This window comes from Octopus sinensis, linkage group LG9, assembly GCF_006345805.1.
Source record: "Octopus sinensis linkage group LG9, ASM634580v1, whole genome shotgun sequence".
Lineage (NCBI taxonomy): Eukaryota > Metazoa > Mollusca > Cephalopoda > Octopoda > Octopodidae > Octopus > Octopus sinensis.
In genome coordinates this window covers 29,889,438-29,910,630 of record NC_043005.1, presented here as the reverse complement: position 1 = coordinate 29,910,630, position 21,193 = coordinate 29,889,438, and the positions used below count along the sequence as shown (strand labels likewise).

The window sequence follows — 21,193 nt, the reverse complement described above, 5'->3', positions numbered from 1 at the left end:
TTTAAGGCTTATAAACCTCCTTCATTGATGTCTTATCTTGGCTCTGTACCACTTGGTATTCCTGAGATGAGTAATATAAACATGGACCCTGTTTATTCCTAATCACAACATATGAGAGGGTTGTGGCTGTTGTTTCATAACAGGTCAGCTCTCTTTTGGCAGAGCCCCATCATTAAAAAGGTTCCAGACATAACTGTCCAGTCTTTCATTAATGTGGGACATGTCTTTGCACTGACAGCAGTTACTGCTGCCCAAGAAGTGTTAAATACACACACACATTTCTGTGTGTGTGTGTGTGTGTGTATGTGTGTGTGCATGCATACGTGAATGTGCATGGTGTTCAAGCTAAATTTGATGAGCTTTTTACATCTCCTATTTTCAGAAAGAGCTTCATGTATTTGTGAAGAGACAACAGTGTTGGAGAGCATAAAGATTTTGAAGTTGAAGAAAAAGTTAGTTGACATGGAGGACTGGAAGTTCTTCTTTAGCCTGGGGTGCCAGTGTTTCTCCTTTCCCTACCCACTGTCTTCAGCACTTAACATTTTTATAGAGGATCCATTTCTCATCACCAGTCACTATTCGGTCCAAAAAAGGTCCATTCATGAGACAGGACAGCAAAGAAGAGCACACATCCACTCTCTGTGCACAATTAGAGTTGGAAAGTTTGTGAGGAACCCATTGACCTAATTTGCTGACTTTTCTGATGGCACACAGGTGTCGATGAATGACCAAATCCAAGCTTCTCTGTTAGTTCCTCAATAGTTTTGATGGGATTTTGTTCCATCAGGATTTGCTGGACATCCTCATCAAGCTCTACAGATCTTCCAGAACGATGCTTGTCTTATAAGCTCTAGTTTCCAGCTGGGAATTTCTGGAACCACCGCTGATACTGACTTACACTTATTGTCCGATCCCCATATACTGCATTAATATTTTTTGCACTTTCTGTTGCATTGTTGCCTTTATTGAACTCATAAAGCAAAATATGTCGAATATGCTCCTTTGTCAATTCCATTATAGCTTTGAAAAAAATAACAGTTAAAATCGAACTGCACTCTTCCAAACGTGCACTGAGAATAAGTATAAGGTAAAATTAGTACCTGCTTTATAGTAAATTGATACAGATAGTTTATACTTTCTCCCTTCAACTTTTAGTTCAGGCAATTGAAAAAACTGCATTATTTATGGGATGACCCAATACATATATAATATTTGATCTCTGTTACGTTGATACAGAACAGCATTCCTCTGCTGTTGTAGTTAAGCATCCAACTGTACATAGAACATCCAATGCTGTCATTCAAAACAACCAGTGAGATGGACACAGGGAACTAACAACATAAACTGATGTCTATCATAATCTCTTGTCTGTACAAATAGATGTATAACTACAAGTGCTAAACTTACAACTCCACATAGATTATCATAATCCTGTTTGCTTTCCAGTCTCATCCGACCCTCACAATATGGATTTGTCCCTAACTCCAGCTGCAGTGACCAGCTTGTCGAGTTCCTTGAGGACATTACTCAGATCACTGACAGTGGCTCATGGGTGGATGTTGTCTACCTTGACTTTGCTAAGGCTTTCAACTCTGTGCCACACAAAAGGCTTATGGTGAAACTCTCTGCAATGGGTGTGGGGGATGACCTTTTTAACTGGTTGAAATCCTTCATCCTCAGCCGAAAGGAGGTAGTCACAGTTCTAGGACAGCACTCTACACCATATGAGATGTCATCGGGTGTACCACAGGGATCTGTCCTTGGTCCCCTCCTGTTTGTGGCATACATTAATGACATAGATGCCAATTTAAAGAATGCCACAGTATTGAAATATGCAGACGACATCAAGCTGTACCTTGAAATCAAGAGGACTGATCCTGATGTCTACAACTCTTTCCTGCAATCAGACCTAGACACAATGCAGCAATGGATCACAGACTGGCAACTGAAACTGGCTGTGGACAAGTGTACCACCATGCATTTTGGGAGAAAAAACCCTGCGTCCACATACTCCCTCCACAACACTGATATCAAGAAATCCTCTTGCGAGCGTGACCTAGGCATCACTGTCAGCAGTGATTTGCGTTGGACAAAGCATATCTCTAAAATTGTCAAGAAGGCCGAGGGTGTCTTGGTATCACTCAGCAAGACTTTTGTTAGCCGCTCTCCAGCCATCTATTTAAAACTGTATACAGCTATGGTACGACCACACTTGGAATTCGCATCATCAGTTTGGAATCCCTATCTTGCTCAGAACATTGACCTCCTGGAATCTGTCCAGAGACGTGCAACCAAACGCATACCCTCCATCAGACACCTACCATATTCTGAGCGCCTTGTTTCCCTGGGCATGGATTCACTGAAGCTCTGGCGTCTAGCGACGGACTTGGTAACACCCACAAGGTTATCAACCACCTCACCAACAACAACACTGAACACCTTTTTGATCTCCATGTGTCTAACACACGTGGACATGCCTACAAAGTCAGAAAACAGCACAGCTCCCATGACTTTCGGAAACATTTTTTCATGCTCAGGGTTGCTGAAGCGTGGAATAAACTGCCTGCATCAGTTGTTGACTGCCATGGCACTGCATCCTTTAAGGCCCTCATGCTTCCCGAAATCCGTCGAAACTACACCTGATTATATATACACTTTAGATGAGTTGTAGTGCACCTGAGCACTGTACACAATTATTATTATTATTATTATTATTATAGTGGTTTAGTTACTACTACCCTGAGTAGTATTTCTAGCTATGAGAGAGGGAACAAACGTAGGAGAGATTACGATAACCACAAGTTAATATTAGTTTCTGTGTATGTTTCGTCATTCAGGTTGCTTGGAACCCTGCATTCGATGTTCCAAGTGCAAATGGAAGCCTAACAAGAATGGATCCTCAGGGGAACATTTTGCTGCATTAATTTGATTCCGCACTGTGACACTTTGGGCAAGTGTTTAATGTTGTAGCCTAATACTGACCAATCCCTTATGAATGGAATTTGGTGGGTAGATGTGCAAAAGACCCACCAACTACATGGTTTCAGTTCAGTTGCACTGTGTGGCACTTTGGGCAACCCCAGGCCAACCAGAATCATGTGAATGGATGAGAGGGAAACTGAAGAAGTCTGTCATTCATGTATGCATGCATCATCATCATCATCATCATCGTTTAACGTCCACTTTCCATGGGCTGGTTGGTTTTGATTGAGGTCTGGAAAGCCACTGGCTGCCCCAGACTCCAATCTGATCTGGTAAAGTTTCTACAGCTGGATGCCCTTCCTAATGTCAGCTACCCTGAGAGTGGAGTGGGTGCTTTTTATATGCCACTGACACAGGAGCCAGTCAGTTGGGCCTGGCATTGATCACATTTGGATAGTGCTTTTTATGTGCCACCAGCATGGGAACCAGTCAAGGGGCACTTGCATTGGCCTCATTTGGATGGTGCTGATATATACAATGTGCGACTTTGTTGAAACAGTCCTTATGATTAACATTTGCGGTAAGGACTGTTTCAACGAAGTCGCACATTGTCCTTACCTTCGAAACATAGAGTAGATGAAACAGGGACAACTGATGAAGCGGAATGTTCTTTATGTTGCATGTCTTGTTTCTCTGTTTGTTTTGTTTTCATTTTCTCATTGTGTCTACGTTTTTCTGATGTCCTGTACCCATATATGCATGTATATATACATATACATGTAGGTATGTACATGTATATATACATGCATATATTTATGTATTATTTATATATATATGTGTGTATATGTATATATATATATATTTATATGTATATACACACACACACGTACACACACCACACACGTACACACACACACGTACACACACACACGCACACACACACACGTACACACACACACGTACGTACACACATACATATGTGTGTGTGTGTGTGTGTGTGTGTGTGTATGTATATGAAATGATGTTGAATCTCATAATTACTGTGTTATATGCAGTGTTACATAATTTCTTTCTACTCTCAGTAAAAAGCTATGAATGCACATACAACCTTTGTTTACATGGGTTTGTGTGTTTGTGTTTTTGGCTCTGTTGACAGAGAAGGGCCAATATCATCTTCTGCTGCATTTAAAGTTATTATCTTTTGATGAATGCCATACTCAGGTATTGCAATTCCAGTCATACCAATATATGTCACCACTTTTACTTCAATTTAATATTGCTATAAATTCTCAACAAAATATCCATCATCATCATCATCATCATCATCAGCTTCATTATTTCTCTTGCAAAAGCTATTATATTCTTGTTTATGTTTTGTATGCTAGTGATATAAAGTAACAGATACAATAAAGTGAACAATTTCACGTTTATTAAAGTTTCTACAAACGCCTACAGCTGGGTGTAGATATGTGTGTGTGTGTGCATGTGTGTGTGTGTTCGTGTGTATGTGTGTGTGTTCTGCAATGATTGCCATCAAAATGCTGTGATGGTGTGTGTGTGTGTGTGTGCGTGTGTGTCTTAACAAATCTATTCTCTCACAGCTGGGTTCTCATGGAGTTTTATCTTTATTAAAAATCGTTTCACAAACTTTTTTTTTTACACTCGTCAAACTGTCAGAAAGAGAAGGAAGAATCTCTTTGTGTTTCAAGTAATTTTTCTTTAGAATTAAGGCAATAGAGAGAGGAGAAAGAGGAGAGAGAGAGAGAGAGAGCGAGAGAGAGATCTAACATCTAAACTTGTCAATAAGATATTGTGTGTGTATACATATGTATGTATGTATGTATGTATGTATGTATGTATGTATGTATGTATGTATGTATGCACAGATACACACGTATGCACATATATACACATACACATTTATATGTACACACATATAAAAGGTCAAATGGTAGAATTATCAGTGCTGGACAGAATCATCACCATCATCAGCATCATCATCATCATCATCATCATCATCATCGTTTAACGTCCATTTTCCATGCTGGCATGGGTTGGACAGTTCAACTGAGGTCTGGGAAGCCAGGATGCTGCACCAGGCCCCAATCTGATCTGGCAATGTTTCTACAGCTGGATGCCCTTCCTAACGGCAACCACTCTGAGAGTGTAGTGGGTGCTTTTTACATGCCACCAGCACAAGGTGCCAGAGGAGCTGACATCAACCACGATCATATGGTAGTTGAATTCAAATCCTGCTGGGGTCAAACTTATTTTTCATGTCTTCAGGATTGATGAAAAAGATGCCAGTTGAAAGTGTTGTATTGGTGTGACTGTAAGAATGTCAGATCAAATAACAAGCTGTATTTGTTCCAGCCTTTAACATTCAGAGTTCAAATCCTGTCACGGCTTACTTGGGTGCTAAATTTATTTTAGATTTCAGCATTCATTTTGCATTATGTAGTTAACTACTAACGACAACATTGTATAGAAAATTAACCATTCCTTATAATAAGTGTAAAGAAAAATAAAAACATCTAAATTCCTTGCAAATTGCCAACTCATTTCAAACAGTAAAGAAAAATATTTGAAAATTTTCAGAAGTGCTGTGTCTGTCCTGCATTCAGACTTTTTCTGCTCACTATCACCCACACTATTCTACCTAATATAGTTCTATATTTAAGAGATGAGGAATTCATCATCATCATCATCGTCGTTTAACGTCCGTTCTCCATGCTAGCATGGGTTGGACGGTTCGACCGGGGTTCTGGGAAGCCAGAAGGCTGCACCAGGCTCCAGTCTAATTTGGCATTGTTTCTACAGCTGGATGCCCTTCCTAACGCCAACCACTCCGTGAGTGTAGTGGGTGCTTTTTACGTGCCACCTGCACAGGTGCCAGGTGAATTATGTACATTATTTACATCTGATGGATCTGGTTTGCCAGACCTGTCAAATCGTCCATGCTAGCATGGGTTGGACGATTGTATCTGTGTATGACTGTGTATAATAATAATAATAATAATAATAATAATAAGAATAATAATAATAATAATAATAATAATAATAACGATAATAATAATAATAATAACAACATCGAAAAATACGTTAGGAATAAGAACCCAGGTTCGAAATTTCCCCAAGATACCTGATGAAGGCTGGAGGGTGTATCAGCTGAAATGTTGTGTTAACAACAAACAAGATGAGGACAAATATTTGTCAAATGTAAATAATATACTATTCTACCTCTTTTGCCCTGTATAAGAGACTGCATTGACTCCTCCGTAACCAAGACACACTAATTTCCCTCTTTCTCATGCTCTTGACCATTGCACTTTCTTTCTCCCTTGGGTCACTTCTTTTGTCACTCATCAACTACCTTTGCCTTTGACCTCCTCTGCTTTTATCTGTCACTCTCTCCACCCGTCTTAAGCTCAATCAATCTGTTTCTACTGTCTCGCAATTAATCCTTTTATCCACCATTCTAGTCTTTCTTCTATCACCGCTGTCTTGCACTGTTCCTCTCCTTGGTCATACTACTTTGAGTAACCTTACACATCTTAGCAAACTGGGTACTCCCTAGACTTATTGTGTACAAGGCAACATTTCTTCTACTGATAATGACAAGGTGAAATGCCCACCTCTTCCTTGGTGCACTTTCTCAAGTGACTGATGTGAGAGAAGAGCAAAAGAGCTGAGAGATCCCTTTAATCCACTAATTTTTGTTTTACCAAGTGCACAGTTTTCTTAAATGCTTCCTCTCCCAGTTCTTTCTCTTTCTATACCTCCTTCTCATCTACAACACATTCACACCCCACTTTATTCCACTCACACCTAACTAACCACCTGCACCCCACACCACCCACACACCTCCTACTATGTACATCTCCTTACACAAATACACTCCTATACATGCACACAACACCCTACCTCACTACCCCCCATAGAACTGCATACCCATTTGTACCCTAAACATTTTTCTTCTTTCCTTTTCACCACCTTTTCCCTTTTTCATTTTTGCGATGAAGGACTAATGTCTGAAACGTCCAAAACTCTTTCTCTTCTCTGTTCAAGAGTCAAACTAATAACATCTTTGTACAAACTCGTCCTTGTATTTTTCTTGATGCGCGTGTTTGTGTGTGTGTATATGTGTGTGTGTATATGTGTGTGTGTGTGTCTATATGTGTGTGTGTGTATATGTGTGTGTGTTTGTGTGTATCCTTGTCTCGACATGACATGATAGGTGTAAATGCATGTCACTGTCATTCATTTGCATTATTCTGCACAAACATGTCTAGCTGTGGGAAATATTACATCCATAGAAAAATCTGTCTCAACAAAATCTTGTCTGGCACGAAAAAGTGGGCGTTAAATGATCACACACACACACAGACACACACAAACACACACAGACACACACACATGTATGAGCAGTGAGTATCTACCTACATGCATGTCAGTAGATACTTGTAAAGTACACATAAATGCTTGATGTAAGTACAAGATGTATATAGCCACATAATTGTAAACATAATGTTAAATGCCATTGAATGTGATGTAACAGAAGAGAACCGTGTGACAGACAACAACCAATAACACTTTGAGAAGTTGCAAGTTGACTGAATCGTGAGAGATGATATTGTGGAAGATACATTGACAGACAGAACAATAAACAAATTGGTAGAAAGGCTGGAATATAGTGAGATTTGCCGCATAGTGCTCATATAAGATCATCAACATCATTATCATCATCATCGTTGGCGTCATCATCACCATCATCATCATATTCATAAAATGGTATCTATCTATCTATATATAACTATACATAAATATCATCTCATTCTCTCTCTATATATATACTCTTTTACACATTTCAGTCATTTTACTGTGGCCATGCTGCAGCACCACTGTTAGTCAAAGAAGTCGACCTCAGGACTTATTCTTTGTAAGCCTAGTACTTATTCTATCAGTCACTTTTGTCGAACCACTAAGTTATGGACACATAATCACACCAGCATCAGTTGTCAAGCGATACTGGGAGACAAACACAGACAGAAGACACAAAGACACACACACATAAATATACATACATATATATATATATATATACATATATATATATATATATATATATATATATATATATATATATGATGGGCTTCTTTCAGTTTCCGTCTACCAAATCTACTTACAAGGCTTTGGTCAGCCCAAGGCTATAGTAGAAGACACTTGCCCAAGGTGCCACGCAGTGGGACAGAACCCAGAACCATGTGGTTGGTAAGCAAGCTTCTTACCACAGAGCTACGCCTGAGAGAGAGAGATCAATGGATTGATAAATAGATAGATGAGAGTATTCAGTGGGGAGCTTGAAAGGGAGATTAAAGTTTGTGATGGTGAGGTGTCAGGGTGGACCTTGTGGGGTGGGGGAGATGGAGGAACATGAAGGGAAGCTGGACAGAGATAGCAAGAGCGCATGGTGGAGGATATGGTGGTGATGATGGTGGTGGTGGTGGTGGTGGTTGGTGGTGGTGATAGCCTCTATACTTATTATAGAAGTCACTGCCTAAGGTGAATCTAAAGACCTTTATTTGCTTCCATGACAATGTTCCTGTTGAACTATCCTGCTTTTATTCCACTTAATTTTGAAAATAACGAAGAATACAGGAGCAGGTATGGCTGTGTGGTAAGAAGCTTGCTTCTCAATGACATGGTTCTGGGTTCAGTCCCACTGTGTGGCACCTTGGGTAAAGCTGGTTATTGTAATCAAAACGGCTTTGTTCCAATGTGATCACAATAAATGCTTCCACAGTAGTGGTTGTGCAGCAAGCAGGAACACATCATCACACACACACACACACACACAACACACACACACACACACACACACACACAGAGACATACATACACAAACACACACAGACGCACTCACACAAACACACACACACTCACACAAGCACACACACATACTCACACAAACACACACAAACTCACACATACACAAACACACAAGCACTCATACTCAAACACACAAGCAAACACCCCCACCTCCACCCCCACACGCACACATCAACGTTCTCTCTAGTCAAATGTGGAGAAAAGACTTTTGTTGAGTAAATTTTTTTCCTTCCCTTCTGACAATGATATGTGTGTGTGCACTGAATAGCTAATGAGTATAATTATTAATTACTACATTATTTTAGATAATTAACCTTTTGTGACCATTAATTTCTTTTCTGTGTATGTTAATTTGGTTTGTATGCATGTTGCAAGAGCTGTGTGAACATATATGTAGAAAGTTTAGAAGGGACAGTGATTGACACATGCACGCACACACACACACACACACACACACACACAAGTACATACTTGCAACACACATGCATACACACACACACACTCAAACTCTGATCCAGAATTGTACAAAGGATAAATTACCGGTTTATGTTACAGTTGTGGTAGTGGTGGTAAAATGTTGATAGCAATGGTAATAATGGCAGTGGGACTAGTTTTGGTAGTGGTGATGGTGATAGTGATGGTTATAGTAAAGATCATTGCCACCATCCCAACTAATACCAATGCTACCACCACCACCACCACCACCACCACCACCACTACCAACAACAACAACAATCTAAAGAATGTCATCTGTAAAGGTTAACATCATCATCATCATCAATATCACCATTCCCATCATCAAAAACAACCCTCACCTCCACCACCATCAACAGGACTGCTTCACACAAGTTATGTATCACATATATATATATATATATATATATATGTCACATAGCATCATCACAGTCATCATGACTGTGCTGATCATTGCTTTGTGTATCAAGGGTTGTTAGGGTGGGTACCCACAACTACTTTCATCTCCATTATCCACCCAACAGTCCTGTGTCAGTCCAAGTGAAGCTCAATTATTTCGTCCAAGTATGCATGCACTCCACCACAAAACTTTTCCAACTCAGACGATTTGAGACACATTCAAGTTAGCCAAACTGAAATGGCATTGTTGTCGTTGCTGTTGTTATTGTTGTCGTCATCGTCGTCATCACAAGTGATGGGCAAGTATATTCACAGATATAGAATTGGATTTTCATAAGAAAAAGGGATTCTAAATCAATGTCCAACTTTTTAAAACAGATATTTGGTCCTTGCTGATCAGTTTTGTTCCTCTTAATTCTGAAAATGGGGTCCAGTACTTGGATCAATGATACTGAGGGTATTTTGAAGCAACAGACAGAAGCATTTTCACAGGTTTATTTTCATAAAGCGACCAAAATAGATGAAGATGAGCTGGAACATCATCCTCAGTAATATGATACTGCAGAAATACATTTTGTCCCTAATAAACGGGATTTCAAAACTGCCCCAAACAGCCTAGTATTTAAGAATAAACCAACTGTCCACCCATTTCCTCTGCTCCCTATTCCTGGGTGGGTTGTGGGGTTCCTATCAGAAGCATCCATCATAACACCTTCCATTTTTTGGTTTACCCCTAAGTCTCCAACTGGCTGACTTGGTTTGAAGAATCCATCTTTTGATTTTTTCCTGCAACATTCATAGCACCAGAGTTGTGACCTCTCAAAGTGGAGAGGCAACAACTTGACTGGGAGAGAGTCTTTGATATCCAAACTGTGCACAATCTCAAATAATGTTATTCCAGAGATCCATCATAGGAATCCTGTTTCAGTGACTTTTACTTGCGATCATACTCTTTCCATCCCTACAAAAAACATTGATGGCCAGAGGTGAGGTGAGGCATGAAAACGAAAATGAAACCAGCTAGGTTTGGTTTATTTACCAAAATTTCCTCTTCTGAGCATAAAATGCTGGTTATTAAGCAGAGTGGAGAATATAATGGTTAGGTTTGTGAATGGTTCACCATTTTCACATGAATGGATAAAAGCAGTATTGATATTGTCAGTTGCAGTAAACTGTGTCACACTGGGGTTTGATTCTTGAAGAGATTGGCTACATTCAGAGCTGGAAATGGAAAGGCTCCATCAAGTCTCAAATGGCTAAGACATATTGTAGTCATGGCTCTAATACAATAACTCGTGCACAAGTTGAGGGACCAGAGTAAAAGCAGCAGGATACACACACACGTACACACACACATACACGTACACACACACACACACATGCATAAACACATGCACGCACACACACACACACACACACGCACACACACACACACACACACACATACACAAAATAATAATTCATTCTCTAGTTTATCTTTCCTTTAATGATGTAAATAAACAAAATGGTTTTATTCACAGCATGAAGTAGCACTGAAGTTGGAACAGTAATATGGCAAGAATATACTTCACTGACAAAGTGATTATTAAAATGACGACTCCTAAATCCATCTGTAATTCTGAACTTCCTTAGATTGCATTGCAGAATTGTATTTAATCATAATTTCACCATAATCGTTTGGCAAAACTTCAAATCTATCAATATTTATAGAATTAACTCCTTGTATACAGCTTATGTCAATAGCCATTCGTATTGGATAAACATCAGCGATGTGGATTGAATAGACTTGCATACATGAGTAATAGTCAGTCTGCCACAAAAAGAAATGCTATTCCAGCCAGTAGATATGTGTGCAGATGAATGATCACTCAAGATTGAGAGAGGCCCCCAAGGGTAGCTTATGAAATTGTATTCCTAATTTTTGAATGCATTTAGGGTCAATGATTGTGTGCTGGGGGGGGGGGGTGCAGCTGCAGTCTGTCTCCAAATGCAGGAGTTGATGTCTCATCAGGTGGTGAAGTGGCTCTGTAAGTGTTTTGGCCCCTTCAACTGTAATGCCAAAGCTTCTTGGAGGGGGGGGGGTCATCCCCTGATGTAGGCAACTAAGTCCCTGCACAAAAGTACAAGCTTTGTCAAGTCAGATGTTGTGACTCTGGGCCAGATGTTTCTATCATCGTTAATGCTTATTCTAACTGCATCACTCATGCTTTCTTTTGAACCAGATGTAACGACTTGCTTTCTCAGTGGCTACTGACAATTTTCTAGCAACATCTTTTCACTCTTTTGCAGCTAGTCCAAGAGTTTTAGCATTGAGTGAACCCCAATTCCAATAAATCCTTTAATATCAATCTCTACAAGAAAGCATATTGCTTCCAATTCATTATTTCACAGAATGGCCAAATATGCTGCACTTAGAGTAAATGATTACACGTGAAAGAATTTCAGACTTAATTCTATGTGACTGATAATCAATATTGGAAGAGACCATTTCTACAGAAAACTCAAGATAATCATGCTTTGAATTGACAGTCATTAATTTTTCAATGACACACAGAGAAAAATAAATATTGCAAGATTTTAGTTGCATTTATATGTATATATATATGTATGTATATATATATATATATATATATATATATATATATATATATATCATAAATTTTGTGTGATAATTTTTACAAAAGTTTTATTCTCATAATATTTAATTATTTTTAGTTAATTTAGAAAAAATTGAAAGCCATTTACAAAAGTTAAAAAAAGATGGGAAAATTTCAATTATTTGACTTTTAAATTTGATACAAAATTATTTCTGTATACACAAAACATTAAGACTATGAAAGTTAATACAGAAAAGAGTTCCAATATATTTACTAGAAAACAGAAATTAGTCCCACGATTTCAATTTCTCACAAAGCATCTTCAAACTGTTGATAGACATGATATGTATGTTATCAAATGTTAAAGAGTGAACAGATACCTGAGACTTAACCTTTAACAATAACTATGAATCATACAACGGCTGTCTGAAACCCTGTCTGTTTGTAGCCAAAACATCAAAATTTACCAGTGAAAATGTGAGACAACGTATTTAAGAAAGTATAATGAATAATTATGATCAATAATAATGAGAGAAACAATGTTGTTACAATTACACAGTTGAGACTATTTTTGATTAATATAGTGAATGAATTGTTTGTGTTGTTGTTGTGTGTGTATGTGTGTGTGTGTGAAGTGGTATGTATAGGTGCATCTGGCAACAGACCACTTCAAGAGTAAATAATAGCAAAAAGATTAAGATAAAACCTGGTTTTGCTCAAAACACTATCCTATTGAAGTCATTGCCCCTGGTTTTATTCTTAGACATGCTCTATTACAGCCAGACAGGATTCCAAAAGGAAGACTATATATATATATATATATATATATACATATATATATATATATATACACACATACATACAGCCAGCCAGCCATAGAAACCATACCTCAACAGACAGCTGGAGCCTGTACAGCTCCCTGCAAGCCAGCCCCATGTCAAACTGTCTAACCCATGCCAGCATGGAAAGCTGACATTAAATGATGATGGTCTGACACGCACACACACACGAATATAGGTTTGGTAGAACCAATAGGAAAGATAGAACTTAATACAGGAGTATATTTTTAATATTTCTAATTGACAGAAAGTTACAAGACACTTCTTGTAACTTTCTGTCAATTAGAAATATTAAAAATATACAATTTGCTTCCGCTGCAAACTTCAACCGCCAAAGTTCCTGTCTCCAAATACCCGGACACATGTACAGTAACCCAGAGGACTATTCCAACATCATTCAAAATACACTCCCTCTCATGCACCCTATACACTAATTCAATACCTGGAGTACCACTACAATGACACCTTAAAAACAGTTTCTGCCACTCAACTCAGAAAGCATAAACAAACATAGATATAACCGCAACAACAACAATGGTGGAGGCGCAATGGCCCAGTGGTTAGGGCAGTGGACTTGCAGTCATAAGAACGCTGTTTCAATTCCCAGACAGGGCATTGTGAGTGTTTATTGAGCAAAGACACCTAAGGTCCACGAGGCTTCGGCAGTGGGTGGGATGGGGGGCGAACCCCACTGTACTCTTTCACCACAACTTTCTCTCACTCTTTCTTCCTACTTCAGCCACAAAGCAGAGGAACTATGGTGTAACCCACTATGGTGTGGTAAACTTTCAGACCCTAGCCTAGATTGCGAATCCTCTGTACCCCAGGATGGTTCAGCTCTCCACCCATTAAAACTCACCATTGACGGAATGAGGATAACAATGTAGCTTTTGCGCCCGTGCAACTGCCAGTCTATCGCGTGTGTTGGGTGGATCTTCAAGTTGCCACACGCATACTTAGTAGTTAGAGTAGGCTCGAAATAGAGATTATTCTTTGTGGCTAATGGTGTGAGTCCTGATTGGAAGAAGAAGAAGAAGAAGAAGAAGAAGAAGAAGGAGGAGGAGGAGCGGGGATGAGGATGAGGAGAAGGAGAAGGAGGAGGAGAAGAAGAAGAAGAAGAAGAGAAGAAGAAGAAGAAGATGACGACAACAATAAACCTCACTGCTTCAAGACTCAGATCCACACCACCAACAATGAGTAGAAAGGAACAGTGACTGTTGCATTCTGACTAAGTCCACCTTGCCTACCACTACAATGGCTGTTGCTAGGATCTATAGATGTACAAGGGATAGACTGGATAGTGGAGAGCATGCAATAAGTTCAGGTCGCACTCCATACATGTCAGAGTGTAAAGTAATGTGTGGCAATACAGGAGCAGGGGGGTGGGAAGAATGCAACGTATCCAGACTGATGCATTGCATTCATTAACCCTTTCATTACTGTATTTATTTTGAGATGCTCTGTGTTTCTTTCAATTAATTTTAAATATAGCAAAGAAATTAGTAAAATAACTTAGTTATCATTCAGCTAGTGTTAGGAACATAAATTGTGACTAAGGTTTGGTGGAAGATTTTAATTCAGAACTTATGAAAACAAGACATTTGTACTCAGAGCCAGAGCCAGTTTCAGCCGGGTTGGTATCGAAAGGGTTAAAGTACTTGATTGTATGTCAGAGTGTGCAGTAGCTGCAGGGTTCTAGGTGTAGATGGACTGTGGGAAGAGGTGTGCAATATATCGCATTGCTTCCCATCTGCTTGGGATCCTCAGGGCATATTGGAATGTGTGTGTGTGTGTATGTGTGAGTGTGAAAGAGAGAAAGAGAGTGTGTAAGAGTATGCGAGTGTGTGTGTGTGTGAGTGTGTGTGTGTTATGATTCTCAGCTGGGCAAAAGATATGATTTAACTAGGATGATGGCTCTCTGGGACAGTCACCATTGTTCAGCTGATTAACTGCAATGGTAAAAGACTGTGTGATCACACAACAATGACATATGAAGGCAATTGCGAAATGCTGGTAGTAAGCTAAGTTCTCCATTAATCTTGTCTGTTTCTCAATGCAAAAAAAGATGAACTACATGACGACCATGTGCTTCATCTTTCTGGGTAAACGGTTAAGATGAAACAATGACTTGCATATTTAAGCTCTAGAGGATTTGAACATGAACAAGCAAATCACTGTTTCATCAGAGGAGAGCAATTTCTTCTTTATGATGAATGTGTGTTCATAGTACATGATTCATTAGTGCAATGGGTTCTGGGACAACTGGTGCTTTGACAACTTTGTGTCTTGTCAACTCAGAGCGCCTCCAAAGCCAACCACCTATCTGTTACAGTGATGGTTCACAACTTAATAAGGTCTGTGACTTCAAACAATTTGGGTCCTATGTTGCTGATTGTAAGAAAAACTTCCTTACGTGAAACAGACAACCCTAGAACATCTGTAACAATCTTGAAATCACCAGTAAGTGAAGTATTTCAAAGGGAATAAGACTTACTTTCTTCAGGGTCATGTGTAGAGGACATTCCTGTCTGTAGAACTGAAACATGGACTATGAAGAAGGAGCTTCCCACAAGAGGCGAAAAGATTGTCTGGACATTGGCCAATGAATGATAGATTTACCTATCCTCAGGGATTTGAAGGTGAAGCAACTTCCTGTGTGTCACTCAAATAAGCCCAGAATTTCATAAAACATAAATGAGAATAAACTTAATGTTCATTTGGTTTCCAGCTTGAAGGTTTGGATTACTAAGAACATTTTTACTGCATGACTGACTAACATGTTCTCCCCCATTATATATGACTACCTCAGTAAGTGACATTCAATGAAGACCTTTTCTTGAAGTGGACAATGTTTCAGTTCACCTTCCTAACCTCATGGACCAAATGCCACAGGAGTTTCATTTTTATCAAAGTCCATTTCTCTGGTACAATTCTTAGATCTGCAAGTGACAGTAAATGTGTGTATAGGTGCAGGAGTGGCTGTGTGGTAATAGCTTGCTTACCAACCACATGGTTCCGGGTTCAGTTCCACTGCATGGCAACATGGGCAAGTGTCTTCTACTATAGCCTCGGACTGACCAAAGCCTTGTGGGTGGATTTGGTAGATGGAAACTGAAAGAAGCCTGTCGTATATATGTATATGTATATATATATATATATATAATATATATAGATAGATAGATAGATATATATATATATATATATGTATGTATGTGTGTTCGTGTGTCTGTGTTTGTCTCCCAACATTGCTTGACAACCGATGCTGGTGTGTTTACGTCCCTGTAACTTAGTGGTTCGGCAAAAGAGACTGATAGAATAAGTACTAGGCTTACCAAGAATAAGTCCTGGGGTCAATTTGCTCGACTAAAGGCGGTGCTCCAGCATGGCTGCAGTCAAATGACTGAAACAAGTAAAATAGTATACAAAACCTCTATTCAAGGCCAGATTTTAAGTGACTTTGTTTTTTGAGTCTTGGTCTGATCACTTTATTAAGCAGATGCTGTTACATTTTATAGTGAAATCATGGAAAGAGAGCTTTGTTTTGAGTGCTTGAAGTTTGCTGAGAGAACACTGTGATCTGATGTCTCTTCAATGGATTTTGAAATGTTTGAGAACAGAGCCTGTAGTTGAGGAAATTGTATGTTTAAGCAATCTATGGTGTGTGTGTGTGTGTGTGTGTGTGTGCATGTGTGTGTGTGGTGGTGAACAAAGTAGACATGAACAACTAAACTGAAAAGTATAGAAGAGAAATATCAATTAATTAACTGAAGGAACTCTATAGAGAAATGGTTGAATCTATGCAACAATGATTGAATGCTGAGAAGGAGGAGAACTAAAATAAATAAAGAAATGTATCTGAAGAGCTAAAAAAGGTTTTGTTGTCTCTGGTATGAGTTTACTGACATTGTGAGACTGCATCATCCTGTTAGAGGATGTTGAGTAAGGTATAAACCACCTTGGTGATAAAATGCTGCAAATATTTTGGACTGTCTCACTTCACAAATACACATTTTTAAAAAATTCAGTTTTTAAAATTAACATACAAGGACCAGAAATCATGTTGAATTATTTTCCTTTAATGACATATCAAAAAGAAAGAAATCAATCTGCTGAAAAGTACCCAGAGATGTGCAACCAGACAAATATTTTTCCATTTCACTTATCCAGATTGTTTTGCTTCTCTGAGCATCAACACATTAAAGACTTGACAACCAGCATCTGATTGGCTAGAAGCTCACAAAATTATCCTCCATCTTTCCAACAACAACTTTAGCCACCTTTTTGAATTCAATATTTCTATGACCCAAGGCGGTGAGCTGGCAGAAATGTTAGCACACCAGACAAAATGCTTAACATTATTTCGTCTGTCTTTACATTCAAAGTTCAAATTCTGCCAAGGTCAATTTTGCCTTTCATCCTTTCGGGGTCAATAAAATAAGTACCAGTTGTGAACTGGGGTTGATGTAATCAACCAGTTCCTTCTCCCAAAATTTCAGGCCTTGTGCCTTTAGTAGAAACTATCATCGTCATTGTCATCATCATCATTATTTTATATAATACAAGATCAAAAATGATGATGAGTTTAATTAAATGATTGATTAAATATCTCAAAAATTTAATTAATTACTTTGTTTTAGCTGTTTATTTATTACATATTATACTATTTATCATGCACTGACATCTGTTTATATTATAAATGTTATCCTAATGGCTGTTATCTTTGATATGTTCACAGAATAAAGATCTTTCACTTTATCTGAGGATATTTTTATTTAATGATTTTAAAAATTTCTGTTTATTTATTCTTGATATTATTTTATCATATGATTACAAATGCAGTTGTTTTTACAATATCCATTTATTTTATTGTTATTTTTTTTGTTATTGATCGTCTATATTTTATTAATTTTTAAAACGATATTTTGGAACTTTAGATTTTAGGACTTGGTTGAGGTTTTGGAACAAATTGTCCCTAAACGCATGTTTTGATGTAGTAACGAACATTTTATGGTGTCAAATGGTTCTGGAATTAATTAGATTCATTTGAAAAAACAACAATACAATAACAATACCAACTCTAATAACAACAACAACAACAGCAATATTTAATAAATAATAGTGCTCTCTTTTTTTAGGTGAATATTTGAAGAAGAAAATCATGCAGAATTACTCACTTTATTAAAACCTGCTTGGAGAAGGGTGAAAATACATGGTTCTTCCTTATCTGAAGGACTGTTGAAAAAGAAGAAGAAAAAGAAGAGCTATAATGGTTGTAGTAGTAGTGGTGGTGGGGATGGATGTGGGAAAAATGAGTGGTTAATGCAGTGTAGATTTGATGTGTGTGTGTGTGTGTGTTTATGTGTGTGCGCACATGTGTGTATGTAAGCAACTGAGAAAGAGAGAGAGAGAGATAACTTTTAAGGTGAGAACAAAATTAAAGGAGATCTGAAGTAAAGGAATATTCTGGAATAAGTTAAAATCCTTGGTTTATTCTTACACCAATTAATGTTTCCAGAATTAACCTTACAATCCTGATAATAGTTTGTCTGCATAAATCTTTACTCTGCATCTATTGATTCTATGCAGAAATCTTGAAATTCACTTGTATTCGACAAATAGTGAATACCAGTTATACACTGTGGTCTATACTATCCCTTATAGCCCAAGGTAGCTTTATCCTAATGTGATAAATCAGCATCTCATACAGTTAGCAAGCATGGAACCTGAATGACAAGATAAGCAAATTAGTAGTGTTATTAGAATACTGAACTAGACAGCCTTGTGGTAGTTTTTCTGACCCTACGCATCATGAGTTCAAATCCTGCCTAGGTAAACTTTATTTTTCATCAGGGATTGTGGTGGTTAGCAATTAAGACAAGGACATTGGGCAGCAGATTTAGAGGGGAGGAGTTGGAAAGAAGGACCAGTCACATTTTCGATGAGATCATTTTATCTTCTTCCCACCTTTTTACTTGTTTCAGTCATATGACTGTGGCCATGCTGGAGCACTGCCTTGAAAAATTTCTAGTCAAATGTTTTGACTCCAGAATTTATTTTTTTGTAAGCCAGGTACTTATTCTATCTGACACTTTTTCCAAACTGCTAAGTCAGAAGGACATAAACACACCAACACCAGTTATCGAGCAGTGGAGAGGATAAACACACACACACATACATATAAACACACACACACACATGCAATGGGCTTCTTTCAGTTTCTGTCACCCAAATCCAATCACAAGGCTTTGGTCAGCCTGAGGCTATAGTAGAGAATACTTGCCCAAGGTGCCACACAGTGGGACTGAACCCAGAAGTATGTGGCTGGGAAGTAAGTTTCTTACCACACGGCCACACCTGCACCTTTGAAGATACTTTTTCAATGCTTACAGTAAAATAAACATCAATTTTTACATTGTAATGTTTTCTCTCACACTCTCTCCCCCCTCTTACTCACTATCTTACTCTCTGTCTCTCACTCTCTCTCTCTTTGTTTCTCTAGATTATTTTATAAGCATATCGACTTTATCCTTTTGAAATGAGTTCAGATTAGACCATAACAGACACAGTATGCTGTATGAATTCAAAAGGGGTCAGCAAAGGAAACAGCAAGAAATATTCATTCTGTCAGTGGAAATGAAACATTAAGTGTCTGGATGCCACGATGGTTTGGCCAGTTTCACTTGGGAAAAATTTCTCCTGCAGATTGCCTTTCATTGAGAGCGAGTGTTACTTGGCTTTGAAATCTGAAGAATTTTATGTTTGAGAATATCAACAATTTGCTGAACAAAAATGATTATAAAGATTGTTTGCCAACATAACATGGTAGTCCTGGTTTAGGACGACTGTTGTTGTAGTTTAGCCCCAGGAGACATTGTCTCTAACTGGCTACACGACACGATCTGTGTCCTTATATTTTCAAACAAGGGTATCTAGCGCCCCAATCAGCTCAAAACAATATAAGGACACAGATCATGTCATATAGCCAGCTGGAGACAATGTCCCTTGGGGCTAAATTACAGTAACATTCATCCTAAATCAGGACTGCCATGTTATGTTGGCAAACAACCAAAGTACTGTTGCTGAATATCTCTCATTGTGAGATTTAAAAATAGTAATTTTCTAATTTAAATAGGATTATGTTATCAATAATGAGGCAAAATAATATCCTGATTAAATATTTCAATTAAGATCAAAGAAGCATTTGTTTCTATCTCATCTTGAATGAGATGTTTTATGATATCTTTCCCAGTTGTTTGCATTCTGAGAGCAACACCTGTGATGATAAAGGTGCCTAGATGTATTGGCTCTTATCGTTTTGCTTGGTGAGTATCAATAGTGAAAAGAGACGGAACACCTACAAGCAGGGGTACCTAATGATTTTTCATAAAACTCCTTTCCCAGGCCTGTACTTTGAGGAGGAATGTTCCAGATGTAGATCTTTTGTCGCAAGAATCAGATGGAAGAATCCAAGAATGTTTCATAAACTGATATTGATTACTAGCTTTGTAACAAGGCCCCACAAATTTGAACAGGATTAAGCTGATTACAGCAACCTTGGTGGGATTTGAAATTTGAAATAACATAGTAAAATAGGACAACAAAAAGACAGATCAAGATAAGAGGGTGAAGAATGATAAGAGGAATAGATTTAGAGCTGTGAGAGGGTATTAGGGGAGAAAAATTGTTTTGGGTGTGGGTAGATGCTGACCGCCACAAGAGATTGCCCTGGGTTCAATTTTTACATAGTTCAAGCTTGTATTTTACTTGGTCCATGGTCAATTTCATCAAATCTACAAACGTTGAAGAAATACTAATGTAACCATTATCTTGTGCAGCTGAGATCAATAACTAGTCTATTGGATAACTGATATTGGCGATAAACAATATCTTATAGGATATCACATGGCCAATATATTATGGGGATTAAATATATTCCATAATCAATAACTATATTATCATACTGGTGTCTTGTAGGAGTTTTATACAAAATCCTACATACATACATATACACATACATATATATAGACATATAAAAATATATATATATACACACACACACACATATACATACAT

At 38.2% G+C, this 21,193-nt stretch overlaps 1 protein-coding gene across 3 annotated transcripts in view; it reads right to left on the bottom strand.

Annotated features, from left to right (window-relative positions):
- The window catches only part of LOC115215564 (high affinity cAMP-specific and IBMX-insensitive 3',5'-cyclic phosphodiesterase 8B-like), a 529,283-nt gene that overhangs the window by 102,171 nt on the left and 405,919 nt on the right, over positions 1-21,193 (bottom strand). For all 3 annotated transcript variants that reach the window (XM_036505860.1, XM_029784763.2, XM_029784764.2), the window contains one exon: positions 18,295-18,352. In XM_036505860.1, the coding sequence (XP_036361753.1) occupies positions 18,295-18,352 (58 nt within the window). The remainder of the gene's footprint in view (positions 1-18,294; positions 18,353-21,193) is intronic.